This window comes from Pempheris klunzingeri, chromosome 6 (assembly GCF_042242105.1).
Source record: "Pempheris klunzingeri isolate RE-2024b chromosome 6, fPemKlu1.hap1, whole genome shotgun sequence".
In the NCBI taxonomy this organism is placed as follows: Eukaryota; Metazoa; Chordata; class Actinopteri; order Acropomatiformes; family Pempheridae; genus Pempheris; species Pempheris klunzingeri.
Window position 1 is genome coordinate 21980904 of NC_092017.1, and position 21928 is coordinate 22002831.

At 41.0% G+C, this 21928-nt stretch overlaps 1 protein-coding gene across 1 annotated transcript in view; it reads right to left on the reverse strand.

Annotated features, from left to right (window-relative positions):
- cachd1 (cache domain containing 1) overlaps positions 1-21928 on the reverse strand; it is a 74775-nt gene that overhangs the window by 22117 nt on the left and 30730 nt on the right. Inside the window, exons 3-8 of the mRNA XM_070832366.1 lie at positions 16317-16465; positions 9032-9138; positions 3846-3972; positions 2269-2413; positions 1880-2096; positions 1609-1758 (exon numbers count right to left, since the gene is read on the reverse strand). Coding sequence (XP_070688467.1) covers positions 1609-1758; positions 1880-2096; positions 2269-2413; positions 3846-3972; positions 9032-9138; positions 16317-16465 — 895 coding nt within the window. The remainder of the gene's footprint in view (positions 1-1608; positions 1759-1879; positions 2097-2268; positions 2414-3845; positions 3973-9031; positions 9139-16316; positions 16466-21928) is intronic.

Here is a 21928-nt window from a genome sequence, read left to right on the forward strand (position 1 = left end):
ATTTTACATAGCTGCAAACTTAATATCTTTGGTGCAATGGACTGTTTTATTGACTATATTCCTTTCTGATAAATAAAGAAAACACAGCTATATGCAAAACACAATGAGTAAACAGGCAATGATCAACATGTAGGGTAGAAACTAGCTGACAGGAGATCAGTTTATTCTAACCACCGTACACAGTTTTGGTGAGGGAGGTGGAGATCTCATCAACACATTCACACACACACACACACACACACACACACATACGTGCAAAATAACAACTGTGCATAATACTGCCAAGGGACTGCTGATCTCCTTGAACAATCTGCACTTCACATTTGGCAGGGGATGCAGGGAATAAGACACACACCCCCACAAAGGGCCTTTCAGCTGTGTGCAACAGCATCGGCAACAAAACAAATGTTTTTTTGGATATGCAATGCTAATAAACTCAGAGGACGATAGATTTCTGTATCCTTTTCATCATGGAGCTCTTTAAACAGCCAAGGTCCTCTGTCAGTCACACACAGGGTGAGCAGTGCACCCTTTGAAGTCTCACTCTGTGCTCTCTTAGATGTACCTCATTTCCATTCTCAGATGCAAAAACGATTTGTATTAATGGTGGACTAATGCATGCACAGCGGAGATGTGTGCATGTGTGTAGCAGAGGGAGGTGGGAATTAGAGGAGGCAGATGGATGGACAAGGATAATGAAAGAGGAAAAGGAAGAATACACACACACACACACACACACACACACACAGGTAGAGGGGAAAAAGCCTTTGAAGTTTCTGAGCACCTCTCTAACCTTCAGTCTTTTCCTGAGAACACTGAACCCAAGAACATAGAGAAAATATATCTAACAGACAGAAACGACTCCCGGCACTGCCAAAAGGGGGTGAAGCTCTAGATATGTGCAATTCAAGAGAAAACATTAATGTGGACAACATAACATGACTAATCCAGAGCCAAAAATGTCTTTTCAATATCAAAGTCAAGTCGTGTAAACTCAAATGTTGTTTATATAGCTCAAAATCACTATGTGCCTCAGGGGGCTTTACAATTTATACAGCATAAGACAGCCTATATCCTTAGACCATCAATTTGGATGAGGGCAAACTCTCCATCTCCTCTCCCTGTCAACAGGGAAAGGGTCTTTAACTGTTTGGTGTTTTATTTCTAAAAAACATTTGATTTTTCAGCTAAGCTGCTGTTGTACATACCCAAGTAAAGTAAAGCAATTAAGTGTTGTTCTATGTCTAAGAAGGTTACAGCTCTTTGTTTAATTTATTTTACAATGCAGACATTCGAAAACGCAGGAAAAATTGAACAAAAGTCCAACTTGTAAACTGAGTAAAATGCTGGTCTCAACCTTAGTTTAAGTGCAAATACGGTTCCTTTGAAACTTAATTGGTGAAAATCTCAGTGAAAAATGCCATTTGCAGCATCTCACTCAGGTTTAACCAATTATTGTTGAGCAGCTAATTTGCATTTTCTTTTCTTTCAGATCACTTAAAGCGATTGCAGGAAGAAAAAAAAAATGTAATCATGGGGACATAAAATCCAGGTGATAATCAATTAAAATTAATCAAATGAAGAAAGTCCTTAATACTAATGACCTACCATTCATGAGAGCATATGTGAGGATCATGACGGAGTTGTTGAGGTGTCGGTTCTCCTCTCGGACCACGCTGAGCGTCGCTCTCTTCTCCTGCTCTGACGACTCTCGAGTCGTGATTCCAGACGACAGGTAGATGATCACCATGTCAGTGGCTGATAGAAGACAGATATAAACACGACGTTCTCATGAATTAATATTACGTATATAACAAAACGAGAGTGGATTATTTTGTTCCTAATATGTCACCCCAATGTCACAATTTTGTTTCCGTACTCGTGCTCTGTTTGTAGAGACTGCTGGTGTTTCGGAGCAGCTGGAAGGCCTTCAGGAAGCCAGCCGCATGCTGTGTGGCTCCATCAGAGGCCTTGATGTTAGAGATGAAGGTGCTCATCTTCCTCTTGGTCTCACTGGTGGCAGGAGAGAGCAGACTCTTGTAGCACTGGTCCAGAGAGCAGGAGCGAACCGTCTCTGCCACTGACAAAATGGAGATCTGAGGAGGAGTGATAATGAGATCAATGGAAAGAAAAAACCCGTTAGCTCGCATAACACTGCTGGCACTTAAAGTTGGGCTTTTTTGGTGATCTCTAAACTTCTAAATATAAGTTCCAAACAGGCATTCTTTTCAATAAAGCAAGGTAAGAGACATTAGGTCTACCCCTAACCTTGTCATGTTCATCTATGGCGTTCAGGATGACCAGTGCCGAATCCCTGGCGATCTGAAGCTGAGTGTCGGTTACAGAGGCTCCATGGTCCACCATCACCACGATGTGTTTGGACTGGGGACGCACCGCTGACACATACACAGGCCTGCAGGAACACACGCATGAACACACACAGACGTGCATGTCGAGATCAAAAGCTTGACTACACAGTCATTTACATAGGCGCCTCAGTCAAAGACGATATTATCACATGCTGTGGCAGAATTTGTACAGTGATAATAAAAGGCTAAAATAAACAGGGAGACATCATTTTAAGTGCATTAACTATGGCAACATGTGATGTAGTTTTCTATCAGCTGGAGCAAATGTTTATCGAAAGCAGCAACAGGACTCTGGCACTGTCTCACGGGATCTGCCAACTAAACATTATGTCTTTGTCTTTCACCCATTCTTCATCCTTTTCTTTCCTGCGTGGCTTTTGTCTGAGTTTCCTTTTCTTGTCTCGCCTCGTCTACACTCAGCTACAGTTTTTATAAGAGATTCTCTTTCCTTTACAGCTTTGGTGGAGGTTCAGCACTTTCTGCAGTTCACACTTTTATTACTGAGTTATTCATCCAAAACCATGCATGCACTACTTTCTGCAACTCTATGCTACAAAAAGTTACATGGGGAATTTTACTTTCCAGTATTTGCTTATGTATTTGATCATAAAATATGATTTCAGCAGCTTTACAGGCCTTAGAGGTTCATGGTGATATAAAAAAGAAAGGTAAAGTATGAAAACCCAGCCAAAACCCCAAACTTTACGTCATCATGGACTTAAGTTTTAAGACGATAAATGATTGATTTACAAAATGCAGACTGTGCGCTCACTGCAGGTCTGAAACATTTGATGTATTGATGTATGTGTTCATGTGCTTATATTATCAGCTTAGCGGGGTACAGAGGGACGGAGGGTCAGAGCCTGTGTGTGTGGTCTGCTGGACAAGGAGACACTGACACAGGGTGGAGAAGGGGAGTGATGTACTCACAAAGACTCATTCACACTTGAAGCGAGCCAAGAAATGTCATTTCCCCCAGGGCTGTGCGCCAGCTCACTGACTTGAACAGTGAGAATAAAAAGTCCAAAATCACGCGAATAAAGACAAAGTGGGAGAAAAACGCAAAACACACCACAGAGAAGGAGACAATGACTATAGAAAGAAAAGACAAGAGAGAAAGAGATGTCCTTCAGCAATGGCCACAAGACTGGAGGTGTGAAATTCCAAAAGGCTTTAGTGGCACAGAACCACATTCCTGCCAAGGGCATGTGTGGTCAGGCTGCATGAAGGCGGCATGCCATCAGCGTGCCCTCTGGGCCACCCCACAGCAACTGACAGAGAGGAGGAGTGAGGAGGAGGAGGAGGAGGAAGAGGGTGAGGAGGATGAGGGGAGGAACAAGTCGATGGGGTTTTAAACTCAGCCTGTTCTGATACTTTGCAACCTGAGTTGTTGACAAATTGTGCACTTGGCAGTGACTTTAAGCTGGACAATGAGGGAGAACCAAATGTTAACCAAAGGGTGAAGTCGGTCTATACCTGCTGCGGTGCTCGTAACTTCCCTTGCACTGGAACTTGTGGGCAGGGAAGACTGTGAAGATGCCCTCCTCTGAGCTGAAGTACTGCCACTTTATGCCAGGGTTGGACTTCAGGTTGTCTGCCAACACTGCAGAGAGAGGAGAGGCAGAGAGGGAACAGCAAATGTTAACCAAAAGAAAAGAGGAGCGGGTGATAGGGAAAGGAAGAGAGAAATGAGGAGGTGAAACATCATTGAAGGAAAAAAACAAAGTGGTTACTAAGAACCACAGCCTCTTCCCAGAGGGAGACCTTTCGGGTTCAGGGGTTAACTGTGATTCCTGTGTGAATCAGAGCGGGTGAGAGAAACCACTCACAAGATAGGATCAGTCCACAAAAAACACACTCCACGTATCACACTGTTCTATATGCTCAACACTATAGTTTCTACCTGACACAGTGGGATTGTCAGCTGTGTGACTGAATGGAAATGGTTTGTGATGTTCCCTCTTCCATGCAATCACACTGCCTCTAACATTTGCTTTGTATTCTGTAGACACAGTTAGAGGTAATATAAGTATTGCTGTAAAGGAGAAGTGAATATAGCATCTAAAACTTAATTTGGCAAATCACAACTAATCACGTTTGCAAGCAGCTTCACACAAACCTTTCTGACTAGTCTGCTTTTCCTCTGATGAACATTAGGGCATCGTTTTCTGTTATTGGCCTTTTAACGCCTGATTCAGATCTATGCAAACCATATTCAAGCATTCAAGCATTACAATGAGTCGAACACATCCCTCCCTGATTGGACATAAGCAAGCACAGACATGTAAATGAAATCCCTCTTCACAACTCTCATAGAATAAATTAACTCCCAGAAGAAAAAGAAGTTTGAGCTATTCGACAGCCATAAGTACACAATACACTTCTTTCATGTTGGTACCTGATTTCGATCTGTGTGTCAATAACGTGACTGCAGGGAAGGCTGAAATAACAGCCTTAACTACAACCTCTGCAGGGACACTGAGCCTAACAGACAGATTTTTTTTTTTTTTTTTTTTTTTACTGGGTCACAGAGTGAACAGTATCTTCACAGAGATCCCATCACAAAGCCAGCAACTTCCTTTCCGCTCACTGCAAACACAAAACAGTCTTTCACAAAGAGATGGGGAGGGAAGGAGGAGGGGGGGGGGGGGAGAGCTAGAGGGACACAAATAGAAACTTTGGGCCCTTAACCAAGAGAAAACAGAGACAGGGGGAGAAGAAACAGAGCGTAGCCTTCAAAGCAGGATTTATTAAAATAACATGAAACAATACTGAAGCTGTAAAATCTTTTTTTTTGCAAATGCAGATTTGGAGACCAACAACAACAAATCCAATCACATTGAGTCCTCAGTATACCAAATTAACTAATCCTATGAATATAGATTAACAATCAATAGTCATCTATAGGTTTACAAAAATTTAAATTTGATTTAAAGTTTTGTTTTATGTCTTTTCTTAAGTCCTAGCAGTCACACAAGACTACGGCTTGTTTTTGGCTAGTAAATAATTTAATACATCCAGTCCAACTTAATATTTTCTAAGAGAAAGTTTGGTTTGATATAGCCAGGAGTTACAATGTTTCATTTCTTACTACTAAAAAAATATTCATTGTGGTTTCTGCAGTTCATTAGCAGCTGGATGCATTCACCAACTATTTCACCATTTAGCTGATTATTTGTTATTATTCCTATGGAGGTTTCCATAGGCAGGCGTAGGATTTCAAATATCATCTTAATTATGTCTATGGTCTTTGCCAGACATGCTAACCGTCGTTCTTGCATGTCAGCTGGGCCTCAATATTCCCAAAGTGTGGTTCTTGGCTTCTGATCACATTGGATTAATCACCTGCAAAAAAAGAACCTGCTTTGAACTTTTCCAACCTTCCAGCAATATTGCGAGCCAAACACATAGGAGGGGCGGAAAATCATGTGTCAAATATTCAACATGAGAATCCAAAACAAATTAAATACATACACAAATAGAGACGTTACAGAAAAACGTGAAATCATCCAACTGCCAAACATTATAAACAACACCAATTCCCCTCGGGCTACATCGTCATGACTACTTTTTTTTGAGACACGGCAGGTTCTTTTGCGCACCATCATACATCATCCCTGCCCAGTCACTCCATCCATCTCGGAGCAGCTCATATAAACAGGAAACACTCAGTTGTGTTGACAGTGGAAGAAGAGCTCTGTAAACATCTGTCAGGTTGCAGTGCTCCACTCTGCCACCAATGTTTAGATCTTCCCAGAAACGGATGGACAGGCCAAGAAATAGCACCCTAATGACACCCATTTCCTACTACTGATTATTTGTAATGATTTGTTTTTATACATCTACATCTATATCAATACATAAACACACCACATGCGCAGCTTTACGTAAGCAAAGGAAAAACAGAACTCACCTAAATTACAGTGTGCATCTGCATGCCATGTGTTGAGCTACGCTTTCACTCTCGTCACAAAACGTTTCGGATTGAAAATCTGCCCCCACACGATTCGCAGCATGAGTAGTTGGCTGTAATTTGTTTGAGTTTGGTTCACTTTAGTTGTATGCAAATGAAGGCGAGGCCCTGTTATAGCGTGACAAGTCGATTGACTGGTTTGTACTTTGTATTAATTTCTGGAGTTCTGGTTCAATTTCAATTTATTTCCCAGCGTACCCGGCAAGGCAAACAACGTGGCATGGTGAAAATAAGTCAGTGTGACAATGCGCTCAGTGGCACTCCAACCTGAAGTTGTTGACAAGTTGGGAAAATATAATTAAGTACATATGTGACCATACATACAGTTTAGTTCAAGAGGCAATGCACTTTTTGGGAACATTACTAGACTTGCGGGTTTCCAATAAGATGGATGGAGAAAAGATTGGAGGACCAGTAGCAAATTGGAGGTGACACATGAACGCATGAAATTGCACAAGATGGAAGGCTGCAAAGAGGGGGAAAAAATAGATAGAAGACAGAAGATGGATCAAACTAGTCCTCTAATCACACAGCCCCCCCACCACAGTCATATCTATCTGCCCGTCTTGTCACTCCCACCTGCTGGTATCACCACTGATGCATCCCACGTTCCACTATCTCTCTCCTATCTTACCCCTTCCTCCCCAAAAACGTAAAATGGAAGATGAGGAGAGCAGATGAAAGGAACACAATACAGTCTTGATACAATTACTCCATTTCAATCAGCTCTCACCTCTCCTTTCTTCCCCTTCATTCATCATTCTCTCCCCCTCAATTATCCCTCGCTCTCTCACCCGTTCCCTCCCTCCTTCGCCTGCTTGTTTAGACTGGGCTGAGACAAATGGGAGAGAATGAATACGCTGGGAACGTGGGGGTCAAGGAGGGCTGAGTGTGAGGGACAGGGAGAGGAGAGGGGAGGCGGAGGGGTAACATGAACTCGCCGTGACTGGCTTGTGAGGAAAATAAAACCCAGCCTATGGTGACGTGTTATGAATGGCAGTCATTATGAATGGGTTGCAGAGAGAGGAGCAGGCTGGGATGTCTGGAAAAAAAAAGTTGGAGGGGGGGGGGGGGGCATTGGAATGGCAGAAGAAGAACAAATGATGCTAGAGGTTTCTTGTACAGTGTGGTGGTAGTAATAGTAGTAGGAAAGGGGACTATTTGTTCCAAATAGTCACATTCTAAGGTGGGACAAAAACCTTTCTGTCAAAGAGATGCAATGAATCATACATTTTGTAAAGCGTAACAGCACACACCTCAAAGGGCAGTCATGGAGTTACATATGTTTGTAGTCCCAAAAAGAGAGCTTGAGAGAAAGTTCATGTGCTTTTTTACTTTCTTACTTACAAACACAGGGCCAGAAAAAAATGTTGGTGACTAAAAGTGGACAAGTATGGGCATGATTAGCAATGATAACCAGAGGGGCAAGAACTGCCTGACAAGGTTATAGGAACAGAGTTACCTCCTCTGCCAGTGGAGTCTGAAGCTGGATTTTTGTTTGACATTAGCTGGTAAAAGCAGTTATAAAATGCATTAGGCAAAAAAAACTGCAGTGATTGATAAAATAAGCCACATCTAATTTGACAATTTGTGACAATTTTACAGGAATTGGTAGAATTTGCCTCAGTTCTTATGATCACACAATCACTAATTCCTGGAGGGAGCTGGCAGTGATTTTATGGTGTGTGCTGGACTGACACTGGTGGGTTGACAGAAACTGGAAAAGTGGTTCAATATTCTGGGAAATATAGTCCGTATCTGTCACAAATGCATGCAGTATTGATACTTCTTCTCTGGAAGCAGGAGGAACACACCGCTAACCAAGCTATGGCAGCAGAACAGAAAAAGCAGCAGGGGAAACTTGGCCTTTGCTCAGTTTTTACTCAATTTGGTCCATTTTCTCCCTAATCAAATGCAGGCCGACATATGTGGTGCAGACACATGTGGGTTTTACATGGTAATATTCTGCAATGTGCTCATGCAATCTGGAGCCTTAATAAATGTGTTGTGGGAGCAGCGAGAACATCACCAAACTGTTTTCCATTGCTCTCTCTCTCTCTCGTATGGCTTGTGAGGATGAGGTTACATGTATGTTAAAACATAAATATGCTTGAGTTGTGTTGACAACTGATGCAATTTCCATTTTAAGGTAAAGTGAGGACAGAAACAAAGAACTGACAAAGTCCTTAACAAAAGGATGATGAAAAAAAAAAAAAAAAGCTGAATACAATTGCAGGCAGAGATCAATGTTAAATAAAGTGCAATTGATCTCAGGCAGTAAAAAAAAAAGCATTTCAAAATCAAAGGGAGGAAAAACAGAGCAGAGACAGAAAGAGAAAGGGAAGAATGTGTGAGCGAGGGAGCACAGGAGAGACTGAAAAAACACAGCTAATTATTTCCATCTCAGATCAATGTCCTCTCCTTTTAACATTTCAGAAAGTACGAAGAAGAGAAAAGATTCCCCTACTTCTTATTAAAAACTGGTTGCCATGGCAATTGCTGTCAAATTACTCACCATCTGACATTCAGTCCTTAATAAAAAATATATATAGATTCTAAACGCTGTGTCCATATTTCCTTTGTTGAACCAGGTCACTTTGTCAACTAGCAAATTCTTGTCCCTTCATCCGGTGTGTGCTTGTGTAGTGTGTGTGTGTGTGTGTGTGTGTAGTGTGTGTGTCTGACAAACCTGAGTTGAGGTCCCGTCCTGGGTTGAAAGCTCGGCTGTTGACGGTGGGGGAAAGTCTGTCACAGCAGATGGTCTTGGAGACATTTGTATTGAAGTTTCCATCAAACCTAAACACAGACAAACAGGCGACATTTGAGAAATTTATAGAGCATGTCCGGCTCATTTGTTGGTGGAGCAGCTCTGACTTTTCCTCCAGCACTAACAGATTTACCACTCCACATCTTTATTTCCAATAAAACCAAACTCACAGGTTTGCAAGTACCTCTGACTTTATGGTTCACTTTTTAACTAAAAACAGCCATTGACTGAGATCTACATGATTTACACAAATAGTGAAGAAATCCCATGAAGTTAATCCAATTATGTGACACATTGGTTGAAACTAATAGACCCTGCCTGTTTCACTTGGGCTGATTTGTATCCCTGGCTATATCATCTGTTGCCCAGACCTCATATTAATCAGAATCAGAATTCCTTTAAAGTAGGAGTTATAGCTAGTGAACGCTATTTTCCATGGGAAACTGCTTGAATTCTGCCTTTCTCCCAACAAAGTGAATAATCAGTTCTCTGAATACATCTGAATGTGATTGTAGGCTGCCCGCTCAATTTGAAGTCATCCGTCACAGAGCACCAACTTGTATAAGCGGTCTCTTTGTCAAGAGACATTTTGTGTCATTTTCAACTAAACATTGCAGCGACAACAAATATTTGCAGTAAAATCACTGTTTGTTGTTGGCTGAGCCATTGTTATCCTATGGTGGATGTTTGTATTTCTGGAAAATCTATGTGCATATTGATTACAATATTAACATTGTCTCTGGTCGTTCCCGAATACACGATGCTGATGGTAAGACTGTGCCAAAATAAATACAATACTGAAATAGCACATACAAAATGAGGATTATAGCCTGGAGAAGCTGAAGCGGTGAATTTCTTGACTCGATTAGTCAAGAAACACCCTGGATTATGCAATATCATCAGCCAGGCAGCTGATTAACACAGACGCAGTTAAACAGCACAGGAAAGAAGATTGTCTCATTTTGAGGGCATTTCTCGACAGTAATAATAATCCAATGATATATAAAATTATATGCATAATATATGTGTACATATTCTTTATACACTAACTGGGGCCATTTCTCTGCTTTAACTATTTTAAATATATTTCCCTGAAAATCCTCACTAATAACAATACATACTTGAATGTGGGGCTTTCACTTATAATGGACTCATTTTACAGTGTGGTACCAGAACTTTTACTTCAGTAAAAAAAAAAAAAGGATCTTGGTAGTTAACTTAAACGATTACACAAAAACAGGCACACATATGTCTCCTTGGTGTAATTATCAATTTCATTTGATCCTAAACAGCACTATTTTCTGTCTCTCGCACACTAAACAATGCGACTCAGTGTGGGAATACGTCTCTGATGGCAGTTGTACATTTGCGAAGCTTTAACAAAAAGGAACCAACAATAATGTGCCTCTATCTACAATCAGAATGAGCTCATGATGAATAAATGTATTGTGTTTAAAACGTCATGCTAGTCATAACTGCCAGCAGAGTTGCTTGCTTTCACTGTGAGTGACCCCTACATGGAGCCCGGCTGTAATGTAACAGATGTGACACAGTAATGCAGGGATGTCCTTGAGCATACACACTCCCAAATGTGTTAAAGAGGTGTCAAAAAACACAAGACATGTGTTGTAATCAGCACATCTTTAACACGTGGCTTTTCTATGAACATCTTCACACGTATCATTTTTCAGTAAATAGTTTCAGTGATATGCAGTGTTATTTTAAAATGTCCTGTGTGTGTGTGTGTGTGTGTGTGTGTGTGTGTGTGTTGATGGTAAAGCCTGGTTGCCAGAGTCCATATTTCTGGAGTTAAGAGCTGACAAAAGAAGAGGTATGCAGAGGAGCAGCCTGTTCTGCACTGCACCAAGCCTAGGTGCTTTGATCCTTCCAACCAACCCCCTCCCCTCGGCTTAGCAACATACAGACACACATGTGCACACGTAAACACACACACACACACACGCTACACACTCTTTGGCTCCCTCTGCTTGCAGACCTGGCACTGGCCAAGCTTGATTGACAGGTGCTGTGATGTACAGGCTGCGTTTGAACTTCAGTCATTTAGAGTCCCATAAGGCCAAAGTCATTACTATTCTCCCTCAACCCACTTTGCATAGAAGGGGTGAGCAGGACGCTGAGCAAAATGTGTGCCAGATAAAAAATACATTTGCAGCCACTTTGAATTCCACATCAAAAAAAAAAAAAAAACATATGAGCGGGAGGGAGAGAGAGAGAGAGTGAGAGAGAGACAGCAGGGAGGAGGGCTTCGATTCTGATCAGACATCTTAATGAGGGCAAAAAAAAAATCTGTTATCCAAAAAAAACTGGACTCACTAGATACAAGCATGAGCAACAACACAAGCTTGAGTTCATTCACGGAATATAAACTAAATCCAAAATTGTATACACGAATGTTCTAAACTGCATGGTGCTTTAAATAATTCTTCCACTGAATATGCATATTAATAATATACTGCAGTAATGCTTGCTTGATTATCATACCTCCCAAAAGGGATCGTTCTCTGTGCAGTAATTAGAAATTATCCTGAAGACAATTCGGCAGATAGACGGCGATGTACGGTAGTGGGCCTGCGAGAGTCACTGAGAAAGATTCAAACTACTATTTAGTGAGGTTTCTTTGAATTTTGAACTTAACTGACATTTTTGTACTGATTTTAACCTCTAATGAAACTGAAAAATACACAATGCGTCAGTTCTGAAGAACAAACGTGGGACTTGTAAGACATAAAAGGTTTTTCCAATTTTGGTAATATAAATCTATAGCATGACACTGAGGAAAAGAAATGTAGCCCAGTTCTTTATAGCACAGAGAGAAACAGACAATTCTAAATAATGCAGCACCTGCCAACCTACTGCAGTTACTAGCCATCCATCGTTTATAAAATCTATTACATTAGGCTGTGCTTGCTGCAGGAACCACATATATTCACAGAGGAGGCAATCATATGCCATACAAAAAGCCCAGTGAGTACAATTACCTTGAAGAGGCTCGCTGTTGTGCGAGCTCCAACATCAAGAGTAATACCTTTTCTAATGTGTTTGCAATCCCTCTGTGAATAGCAGTGGTGCAGCAGGAAACATGCTAGCTGGAGAACGGCGAGTGCTTCGGGAAAGCTCCATCCAAATAGATTTGATGGTGATATCAACGTGCAGGGTGGATTTGGGAATCCTGCTTGATGTCCAGCAAACCAGCTCTTTCACAAGAAGGGAGACACATGAGAGAAAAGAAAGAAGCTCCAGGTGGATTTTGATCCTGTGCTTTTTGACTGCATTTCTGGTATTCTGGTATTCTGGCTTCCCCTACGTCCAAGGTGCACGGAAAATGGAAGAAATATGAAACCTCCAGCAACACTATCAGTATCAAGAACAACTTTATTCATTGCTACAACAGGCTTGGACAAAGTATTAGCAACACTTTTCAAAATCCTGTTATCTGAAATACAAATGTCTTAAATGTTTTATTTCAAAGCTACTGTACTGAATTGTATTAGACTGTACAGCTATGCATAATAAATCTATAAGTCAGTCAAGTGGGACAATACTGCAAAGAGAAATGCACAATAGTAGCTGAGATAACATCACTGAAGGAATGCTTGATATGACCATGAACACCGACAGAGGAGGGGAGGAAATGAAAGGACAGAAGAAGAAGAAGAAGAAAAGGAGAATCTATGAAGATGGAAAAAAAAAAGAGGATGGAGAGAGGAATAAATAAGTGGAAACAGGGACGGAAGGGGAAAGATTAAGGGAGACAAGGACGAGGGGAAAAAGAGGAGTGAGGAAAGAGAGAGGAAGAGGTCGACATTAACAGAGGCATGTGGAGAGAGGGAGAGGAAAATAAAAGTTCTGACAGTGGCCCAACATTTACACCTGTTAAGGTCACTTAAACAAACCCCCTCCTGACCTGGCTGGTACTCTCGTTCTGTAATGCGCAAACAGAGGTATCATCATCGTGCTGAACGAGCAAACAGAAGATCAGCTTGATCTGAAGCTCTAGCTCCGAGTAGCCGCTCACTGGTGCCACATATACTCTTGATGTGGACTGTAAATCTGCCAATAGCTCAGGAGGTGAGAATTCTTCTTGAGAAACAGGAGCTCTGTATTAGCACTATGATGTCTTTAATCTTTAAGTTTAATTTATGACTGAAGGTATTGGAAATTCTGCAATATCATCCCTCATATGATATTGCTGCATATTAAATAGCAATCCTGTGATCACCAGAGCAGAATTAGGTATCTGCTGTTCTGTTCAGCAGCACAAACCCATGTCAGATGTGCAACTAAGTAAGTTTATAATACTTTTAGTTGATAGTCCTACAATTGAAGTAACAAAATGATAGATATCTGTTTTGTGGTATGGGTTGGAGCCTGTATTGAGGTTGTCTCAAAGATGTACCTAAGTTTTCTGAAACTTTCTAAAAGCAAACATTCTTGTTTCCCGCAGGATCAGCTGTTGCTTTTACTTTTTCATTTACACCATCATTACCTCAAAATGTGTTTTTTGAACTGTTGCTTTACGACCAAATACCAGGAAAGTCTTGTTTGAGGATACAAGTGATATTTAGATCAAATTATGAGTAAAACAGGAAAGTTTTCTCTGAGGTTTAAGATCCTGCTGGTTAAACCATGCGATGTGGACATGCTGCATCCAGCTAAGATAGCCCAGCCATGTTAGAATGTTTTGTTTCCCTGTGCCCCTGCCGTCACTCTAACCTCAGACATTTGTTTGTTTACCTTGTAAAAGCACTCTTCAGGATCATATGAATAACAGTTTCCCTGCACAGCTTATCTCTTCTAGAACTACTGGGGAAATGAGACAGTTAAATGCCTTCTGGGCTGCTCCCAAGCACACTTCTCACTTTTACAACTACACAGTAATGGAACTGTAGAAATGAGCACCTGGAGATTGCATGCTAAAAATATAAACATACAGACACACATACACATACATCAGCTCTACGAGTCACATACAGCTGCTATTTTCAGGTACAGGCTGTTGTTGAGACCGAGCATGGATTAAAGCATACCACTGGGTGCTAAGCACTGCCCTCTGTGGCCTCTCTGCAAAATGATAGCATGCTAGCTTGATGGCTACCAGACATGGACACCCTGTGAACAACCTGATCCCCCTCTAAACTGGCTGATCTGACCGAGACCCCCAGAAGCAGCTGATGCCCGAGACTAATGAAGGACACTCTGAGGTGGACTACAGAAAGTTCTGTCCCAATTTAAACATAGATCATCATAGATCAACCAAAAAGATATCAGGCTTTTTCCTGATATCGGTCGTTTTTCTTTCTTTTTTGCCTTAAAAACTAATTTTCAGCTGCACTTTATGCTTTATATACAAGATACACAAGGAATGACATCCTAATATAAAATATCTTTGGACAGAAACAAAGGATGATTAACTACTTGACCATGAAGGTGTTCCTTTTGTCCATTTTTTAAGTCAATTGGTAGATCACAGTTGTACTTGAACTAGAAATATTTAATAATGTTTGAATATTATCAGTGGAGCCCAGCTGACACTGGATTTTTAAGGCTGATATCAATGCTGAGTGTTTGTGAGTTACAAAAATCAATAGAATTTTTTATTTTTTTTCATAAAAACATAAAATACACAAACTTTTTAGATAAACATCTCTTCAATTAGTTTTTTAGTATGACTGGAACATGTAGGACATTTTATAGCTGAAAGATAAACTTGCCAGTTCTCTCTGGTGGACAAAATTAAGTACCAGAGACACAGTTTCTTAATTATTTCCATGTTTTCCAAGTTTATGCTGCATAAGCCAATATATTCACAGATACTGATATATCTGGAGTAGGCTGCTTTTGGCCAGAAATGATTGTTGAATGTACTTATCTCTTGCAGGAAGAGAGAATTAAATTATTCTACATATTGCTTCTCACCATCCCGCGTGAACCCAAAAATATAAAAGTGAGAGAGCTTCGTGCCTTTTTCCACCCCTGAGGAAGATCCTTTGAAGTTCAGTGATCTGTCAGACTCAGCTTCAGTTTGGTATGTCGACCCCCCCCCACCCCGACCCATACGACTCCTATGGAGGTGTTATATATAATCTTTTTCTCAGCATTTTCTACCCCAAATTGTCTTGCAAAGCTGAAAATCCTTAGTTTCAGACCTGGGTTTAGAACGGGACGTAAATGCAACATGTTTGCGTGTGAACAACTGTTGAATGTATGTGCAGTATGTCATGGGCATGATTTGGCTACAGGTGGCCCAGTGGCCCTGAGCCAGGCAGCCTCCTCCCTGCACGACTGAGGAGAAGACAGGTGACCTTGCAGCCTGTGAAGTCTGCAGCGCGTAAAACTTCAGAGAGCAATAACTGGTTACATCGGCTGATAAAGGGGAGGGAGATAGAAATGGAGAGAGAGGGGCTGAGGGGTAGAGGCAGCTGCTGCTCTGTAGATTAGGACTGAAAGCAGCTCTCTCTCTCTCTCCCCCCCCCCCCCCCCCCCTCTCTCTCTGAGCCTAGCTTTGAACTGTGTTTTTGCCTGCCGGAGTTGGTGATTGGCTGAAAAGCTACACTGTAGGCTGGGGCAATTTTAAACTCTCTCAGCAGAGGATTCAAATCTGACATAGTCAGTTTCATAAAAATGGTTTTGTCATGTGGTCACCCTTTTCAATTTGGCTTATTTCTCCAAACTATATTCATAAGGAACACAATGAAAATATAATATATTGAAGTCAAATTTTATGTCACAAATAACATTTTGCATTTGGGATGCAAAAGGTTTAGAAGTTTTGATGTAAAATATATTTGAAGAAATATATATGGATGAGTTGCTGCACAAAAGACACAGCCACCAAATCAAATCTGATCTCCAGGCTATACAAAACTTCATTAGCCATGAAAACCCCATATCTCCCAGCCTGTCTGCGCTCCAAGTACCATAAAACTTTTTTAATGGCAAGGTACACTGCAGCAAAACAACAACTGGCACAACTTCTGACTGCTTGAATAGGTTCTGAAAGAAGGGTAGAGTTTAAAAACGCTGGCAAGCATCAGAGTATGCCAGTAGTACTCAAGGCTGTAAATTCTGTGATGTAATCCAAGGGTGATTAAAGCCTGTTTAAACAAGGCTGAGTTTGGGATTCGTGTGTGTGTGTGTGTGTGTGTGTGTGTGTGTGTGTGTGTGTGTTAAAGAGAAAGTTACTCACTCCATCATAGATGCAGGTATGGAGCAGCAGTCCTGTATCGCAGTAAGTGGAGAGGTGAGGTGAGCGGTGTATGAAGCCTCCACCACCTGTTTGTTCCTGTTCACCACGTCCAGGTAGCGGTTAAACTTTTCACGGATCTTTTTGGCCAGCTACACAAAGGAGACACAGACACATTAATTAGACAATCATTAGGGGTGACACCTCAATTTCTCTCTTACTCCCTTAAAGTCATTTTCACATCTGCAAGAAAACTTTAATTTTCCGGGCTAGATTGGATCCCATCCCCAGTCTGTATTAAAGCTGCCAAACTAGAGCAATAGGTAACAGAAATTACAACTATATCACACATGCACACAGACGGGCAGATCAATTCTACCGATACTTTAACATTGCTAAAGGTGCTGCGCATTAATAGCACACCACTAAATATTGCAGGGAGCAGGGGATCAATTTAAGTTCTTAACTTCTCATTTTGTTTACTGAATATTTTATAACTTTTTTAATAGTTTGTGTCAAATGATACACCCCATATCTTTAAAGAGAGGTTAAGAAAGCTTAAAACGCTAATGAACAATACTCTGATATATTACTGAATAAATTATGCCAAGGTGACAAACTGCAGTGTCACCGTTTGCTTACAGTGAAAGACAAACAGACACAAACACTCATATTGTTTGTCACAATATTTTAGCTGTGTGTGTTTAACTGTATTTCTGTAGGTCAGAACTGTTTATTTTCAAGCATTTCCATTCATTTGTTCTCCCACTTCCCTCCCTCCCCTGTTTACTCATTATACTGAGCTATATGCATATAAATACAGCTGAACAGAGAAACTAACCCAGACCAGCTCTTCTCTTATGCCATAAAAGCTTTCTCGGTCTTTCATCTTCACTGTGTAATATGTTTAGGTATTTCTCTCCTGCTATTTTTCCATAAATCTCCTTCTTCCTTGCAACATTTTTCTGAAGTACATTTCTTCTTTCTACCTTTTTTATGCTTTGTTCTATGCAAGCATCCTTTCACTCTAACCTCCACCCCCTTTTCTCGGTCTTAAATGAGCTAACTTCTAAATTCAGCCATTTTTCTGCAACAATGACATGATGGATCTTCCAACGCTGAAATTTTACACTGGAATAAATGTTCCCACACACATTCAGTTCTGAATGTCTAACATCCATGCGTACACATGAACAAACATACAATTCACAAGTGTGAAATCCATCACTGTTAAAAGCAGAGCTGAATGATGGATGTCTGAGACCGGAGAACAAAAAACACTCTCCATTTCCAAACAACACACAAAGTTGGGGGCGGAGGCATGTAAATATGTTTTTTTTTGTGAGTACCACATTCACATTGTCAAGTGAGCTTTGGAATTCTGATTTTTGGTATAATTTCCCTTTAAAATGCATGAAAACCAGGAGGCACGAAAGAGAAAATTGTGTTTCTAAACAAAGTCGGCTAATTTAATCAGTGTTTGCTGGGGCTCTTAAAGCAGGCCCCTGGACACGCATACATTATACTTTGTCTCTCTCCTCCTCTGAAGGAACAGGTTCTGGTTGATCACACATCTCACAGAGCTCTTTCAAAATGTGGTTCCAGCTCCTTTGGGGAAACCAATAAACCGCTCTGCAGCAGCCTCCTGGGGAGACATTAATAACCAGCGCACCACCAGCTCTTCACAACAGGTTCCTATTCTTGCTTTCTTTTGCCAACACGCCATGAAAGGATGTTGTGGGGAATTGTGAGGAACTCACATCCACTTAATGTGAAACATCACATGCGTGTAATCTGGTAAAGATTATCGTCTTGAAAGCTGTCACATGATCCACAGGTTCACTCAAGATCTGTTAAAGAACTAATCACTTGCAGTTACTTTTCGGAATTACCTTGTCTTCTAAAATCTGTGAAATATGTATATAACAGGGCTATAGCAGGGCTGTGATGTTTTGATGTGCATTGCTTGATGATAGAGAAAAGAAAATTGTAAACTTTTTGGGATACATAATGAATGCATGACAGTCTGACCATGTACAACAATTTATAGCATAACCTAAACAACAATTCAACAATTCTCTCTCTTTTTTCCTGCAATGAATGGTTATGTTGGTCATCCAGTGGCACCACTGAGATACCTGGTGCAGCACAAGGTTATGGATTATTTGTACTCATATAAAATTGTGTGAAAAAATGTAGAATAGCCTTCTATACGTTTTTAATTAATACATACAATGTTTTCAAGTTGTAATTTGTTTTTCATGATTTGTTTGGGCCACAGTGGCCTTTTGTTCATCAAAAGTAACTGGCTTGACTCAGCAGCTTATTCTATATATCTAAGTTCACATTTTTTGTTTGGCCTTCGTTAAATATGCTAAGATTTGTAGGCAAATCAAAAGGGGCAAAATGCTCTATAATGTGAATCATGACCATTCAACTGAAATGAACACAAGTGGGATCCAATCAACTTCTTGACGGATGATATACTGAAACTGGACGCACCTGCGCTGAATTTAGAGGGTTGCGTGAAAGTGTGTGAATACACGTGTAAATGAAGTTTCTTCTTTTCAGATTAAATAGTTAAAAACTTCGAGCCACAAGGTATTATGTGTGAGCACCGATGGCAACAGTAACGCAAAATGTAGAAAATGGCGCTGGTCTGAATACTTTCTAAAGCTATTGTAAATTACCTACCCAGCCTTGTTGAATACAGAAAAAGGGTTATTTCCACAGTAACTGGACCCCCTTTGTTCACATCCTGTAATTACCGGTGCCTGCAAAAGGGCTGTGATTCAAGCCAGGAACTGGGAAATGTACCGCGACCCACTGACCGCTTGTACACCTCATCAGCCGGCCGCTATTCCTATTAGGGGTTTAACAGGGGCCTGAGGCACAGCCCACAATTACTCCTACACCACCACAGGGAACACACACACACACACACACACACACACACACACACACCAAGACACTTACATGTGCACTCTCACGCACGGACATAAAGTTACATACACAAAGTAGAACTCCCTCACACACTGTACTGTCCATGCATGGCAGTATGGCAATTAGCTGCAGTAGACTTTGTATTAAGAAGGGGAAAATGGGCCAGTGTTCAGCTGAGGAGTGTTTCCATAGCTGGGGGAGGGAGACAGAAGGAGAAAGTAAGACCCAACTTTTAACAGGGTGACTTAAAAGAAACCAGAAACTCTGAGCTGTGCAAGTTAAAGCTTAAGTTACAGTCTGCCACAGTGCAGCCAAAGCAAACCTGCACTCTGCAGATTAACCACACTCTCCAAAACGCAGTGCTCCTCTCTCCACTGTCTGACCCGTCCAACCAGCTCTCAGGGTTTGCAGCACCCAGTGGGGTTGGTTTAGCCACAGATCTGGAGTGGGTGGAAGGGGTTCACCCTGAAATCTTATGTTAGGGAGTTTTGAGGTTTGCCAGACAGCCTTTAACCACAGCCACTGGCAACCATTTTTATGGCAAGACCAAGACTTTCTTTTGAACGCAAGGATGAGGTTGTGATGGGAAAAATCACTAGTATCACTAGTCAAGTTCTGCAGAACTCAGAAACTCTGAGCACAAAACTTACTGACATGGTAGAAACTGGACTGCACTTGTCTTGCTTGTCCTTAGATGAACCAATACTGTTGTTAAATTAGTTCATTTTCACTGGTGTGAGACATGCTGCTTCCAATGATTGGCAAAAAGGTTTGTTAAACTTCCACACTACTGGCTTTGTTCGCCCTACCAGTGCTGATGTAACTATTCAGTATAGTTTGATCAAATTAGGAAAAATCTTTTAGTATAAAAATAGAAAAACCTACTGAAAAGCTGTATCATTTAGAATAAAAGAGATACTACAGTAAAAGCAAAATACAATACTTGAGAATGTCATAGTGATACCAATATAAGAGGACTTCCCTGGTTCTGCCAAAGTTGTATTTCCAGACACAGCTATTTTGTATCTGCGAGCACATGCATTATTTGCTTCGGCAGCTCCCCTTCCATTCAGACGGATGTCCAGCTGACCTGGCCTGGATCGGACAAATCAGAACCTGTCATCTAATATGGGGCGGATTTGATTCGGTGACTGACCGAGGAGCACTGTCGAGGCAACCAATGTGGCTGACGCTTCGCTGCTCTGATTGATTGTAGGTCTATCCGATTGCATCCAGAGGCATTTTTGGTGTGCGCCCATTGATAATGCCCCTTGGTAACTGAAAATTACCAGGAAGGTTCCAGACTGATTAACATCTATGGCTTTGTCTGGTGGTGCCAGGCTAGCGATTTTGTGGAATTAATTAAAAATGTGTCTAATAGCAAAATGTGTCTAATTTAAAATTTGTTTTAAATGCCAAAATCAGAAACTGCAAAGATGACAGTCTAAGGAGTATGACTGATCGCCTCAATGCAGTAAACCAGTAAAATGGTGAACGCAACATGTCAGCTGTGTAGAACGGAAAAAAATGGCAACTTAATCAAAATCTCATTCTTTACTTGAATGGAACCATTTCTGGTTGCCCTTTTCCCTCCATTTCTTAAATGTCATGTTGTGAAGACTGCATCTACCTGGACTGTGTCAGCGGTAACACTCCCTCACACACACACACACACGGTGCTAGAGGGGTAGAGTGAACTGATACCACTCAGTCCATTTTAACACCTAATGTGGGAGCATTTTTTCTAATAAACCTTTTTTTGTTTGTGTTTTCAGTGTCTCTAAAATTTGTTAAAACTTTCTCACATCAGACCGTGGCAGCTGAAGGGTGCATATACTATATAAGTAAGCATGTGCTTTTGTGTCGCAGTTCACTGTCCAATGACTTACCACAGATCAGTGTGGCTTGTGGTTTCTATTCCAAGGTCTGTGGTAAAGTCTTTTGTGCATCTCAAAAGACACCCTGGCGTTAACAAGCCAGCGAGACAGTGTTTGGTTTTGTAAATATGTTTTTATTTAAGCAGGAAAAGGCATTACTGAGATTTTTTTTTTATGGGTTGTATCAGCTGTATAAACCTGATTCATTTTCAACTCTTTTTTGTAACTCATAGTACGCTAAAACAACCCATTGTTAATATAGAGAATTGCAGGCATGTGAATGTTGGATCAACATGAAAACAAAAGCAGCCAGCAGTTTGGATTCATGATATCCACTCTGTCAATACATAGCAAGGAGTAAAACAAGCAGAATAAATCAATCTAAAAGACTGAATAGCACTAACTCAACGGCAGAGAAAAGGAGGGCTGGTGTGTTAGAGAAGAGTTATCTGCATGTCTCACTCTCCCTCTCTCCTAAATCTTTCTTCCTCTGCAGATCAACTAGAAATTGAGCCTCACTTAGCTTTGGCATAGTTTGCTTACGTGTTACGGGCTCTGTCCATGAGTCTGTCATCTACTACTACTACTCCACAAGGACCCAAATTGAAGTGGTATGAACACTAATTGTGAGCTGGTTGGCAAGTAAAAGGCTGCATTTCTATTGAGAAAATGAACCAGCAATGCTTCAAGGTCAATTTGAACTGCCTTGGGAAAAGTAAATAACTCCAAGGTGAGATACATTATATATTTCACACACATACACCGACACAGATGGATACACTAGCGCACACACTG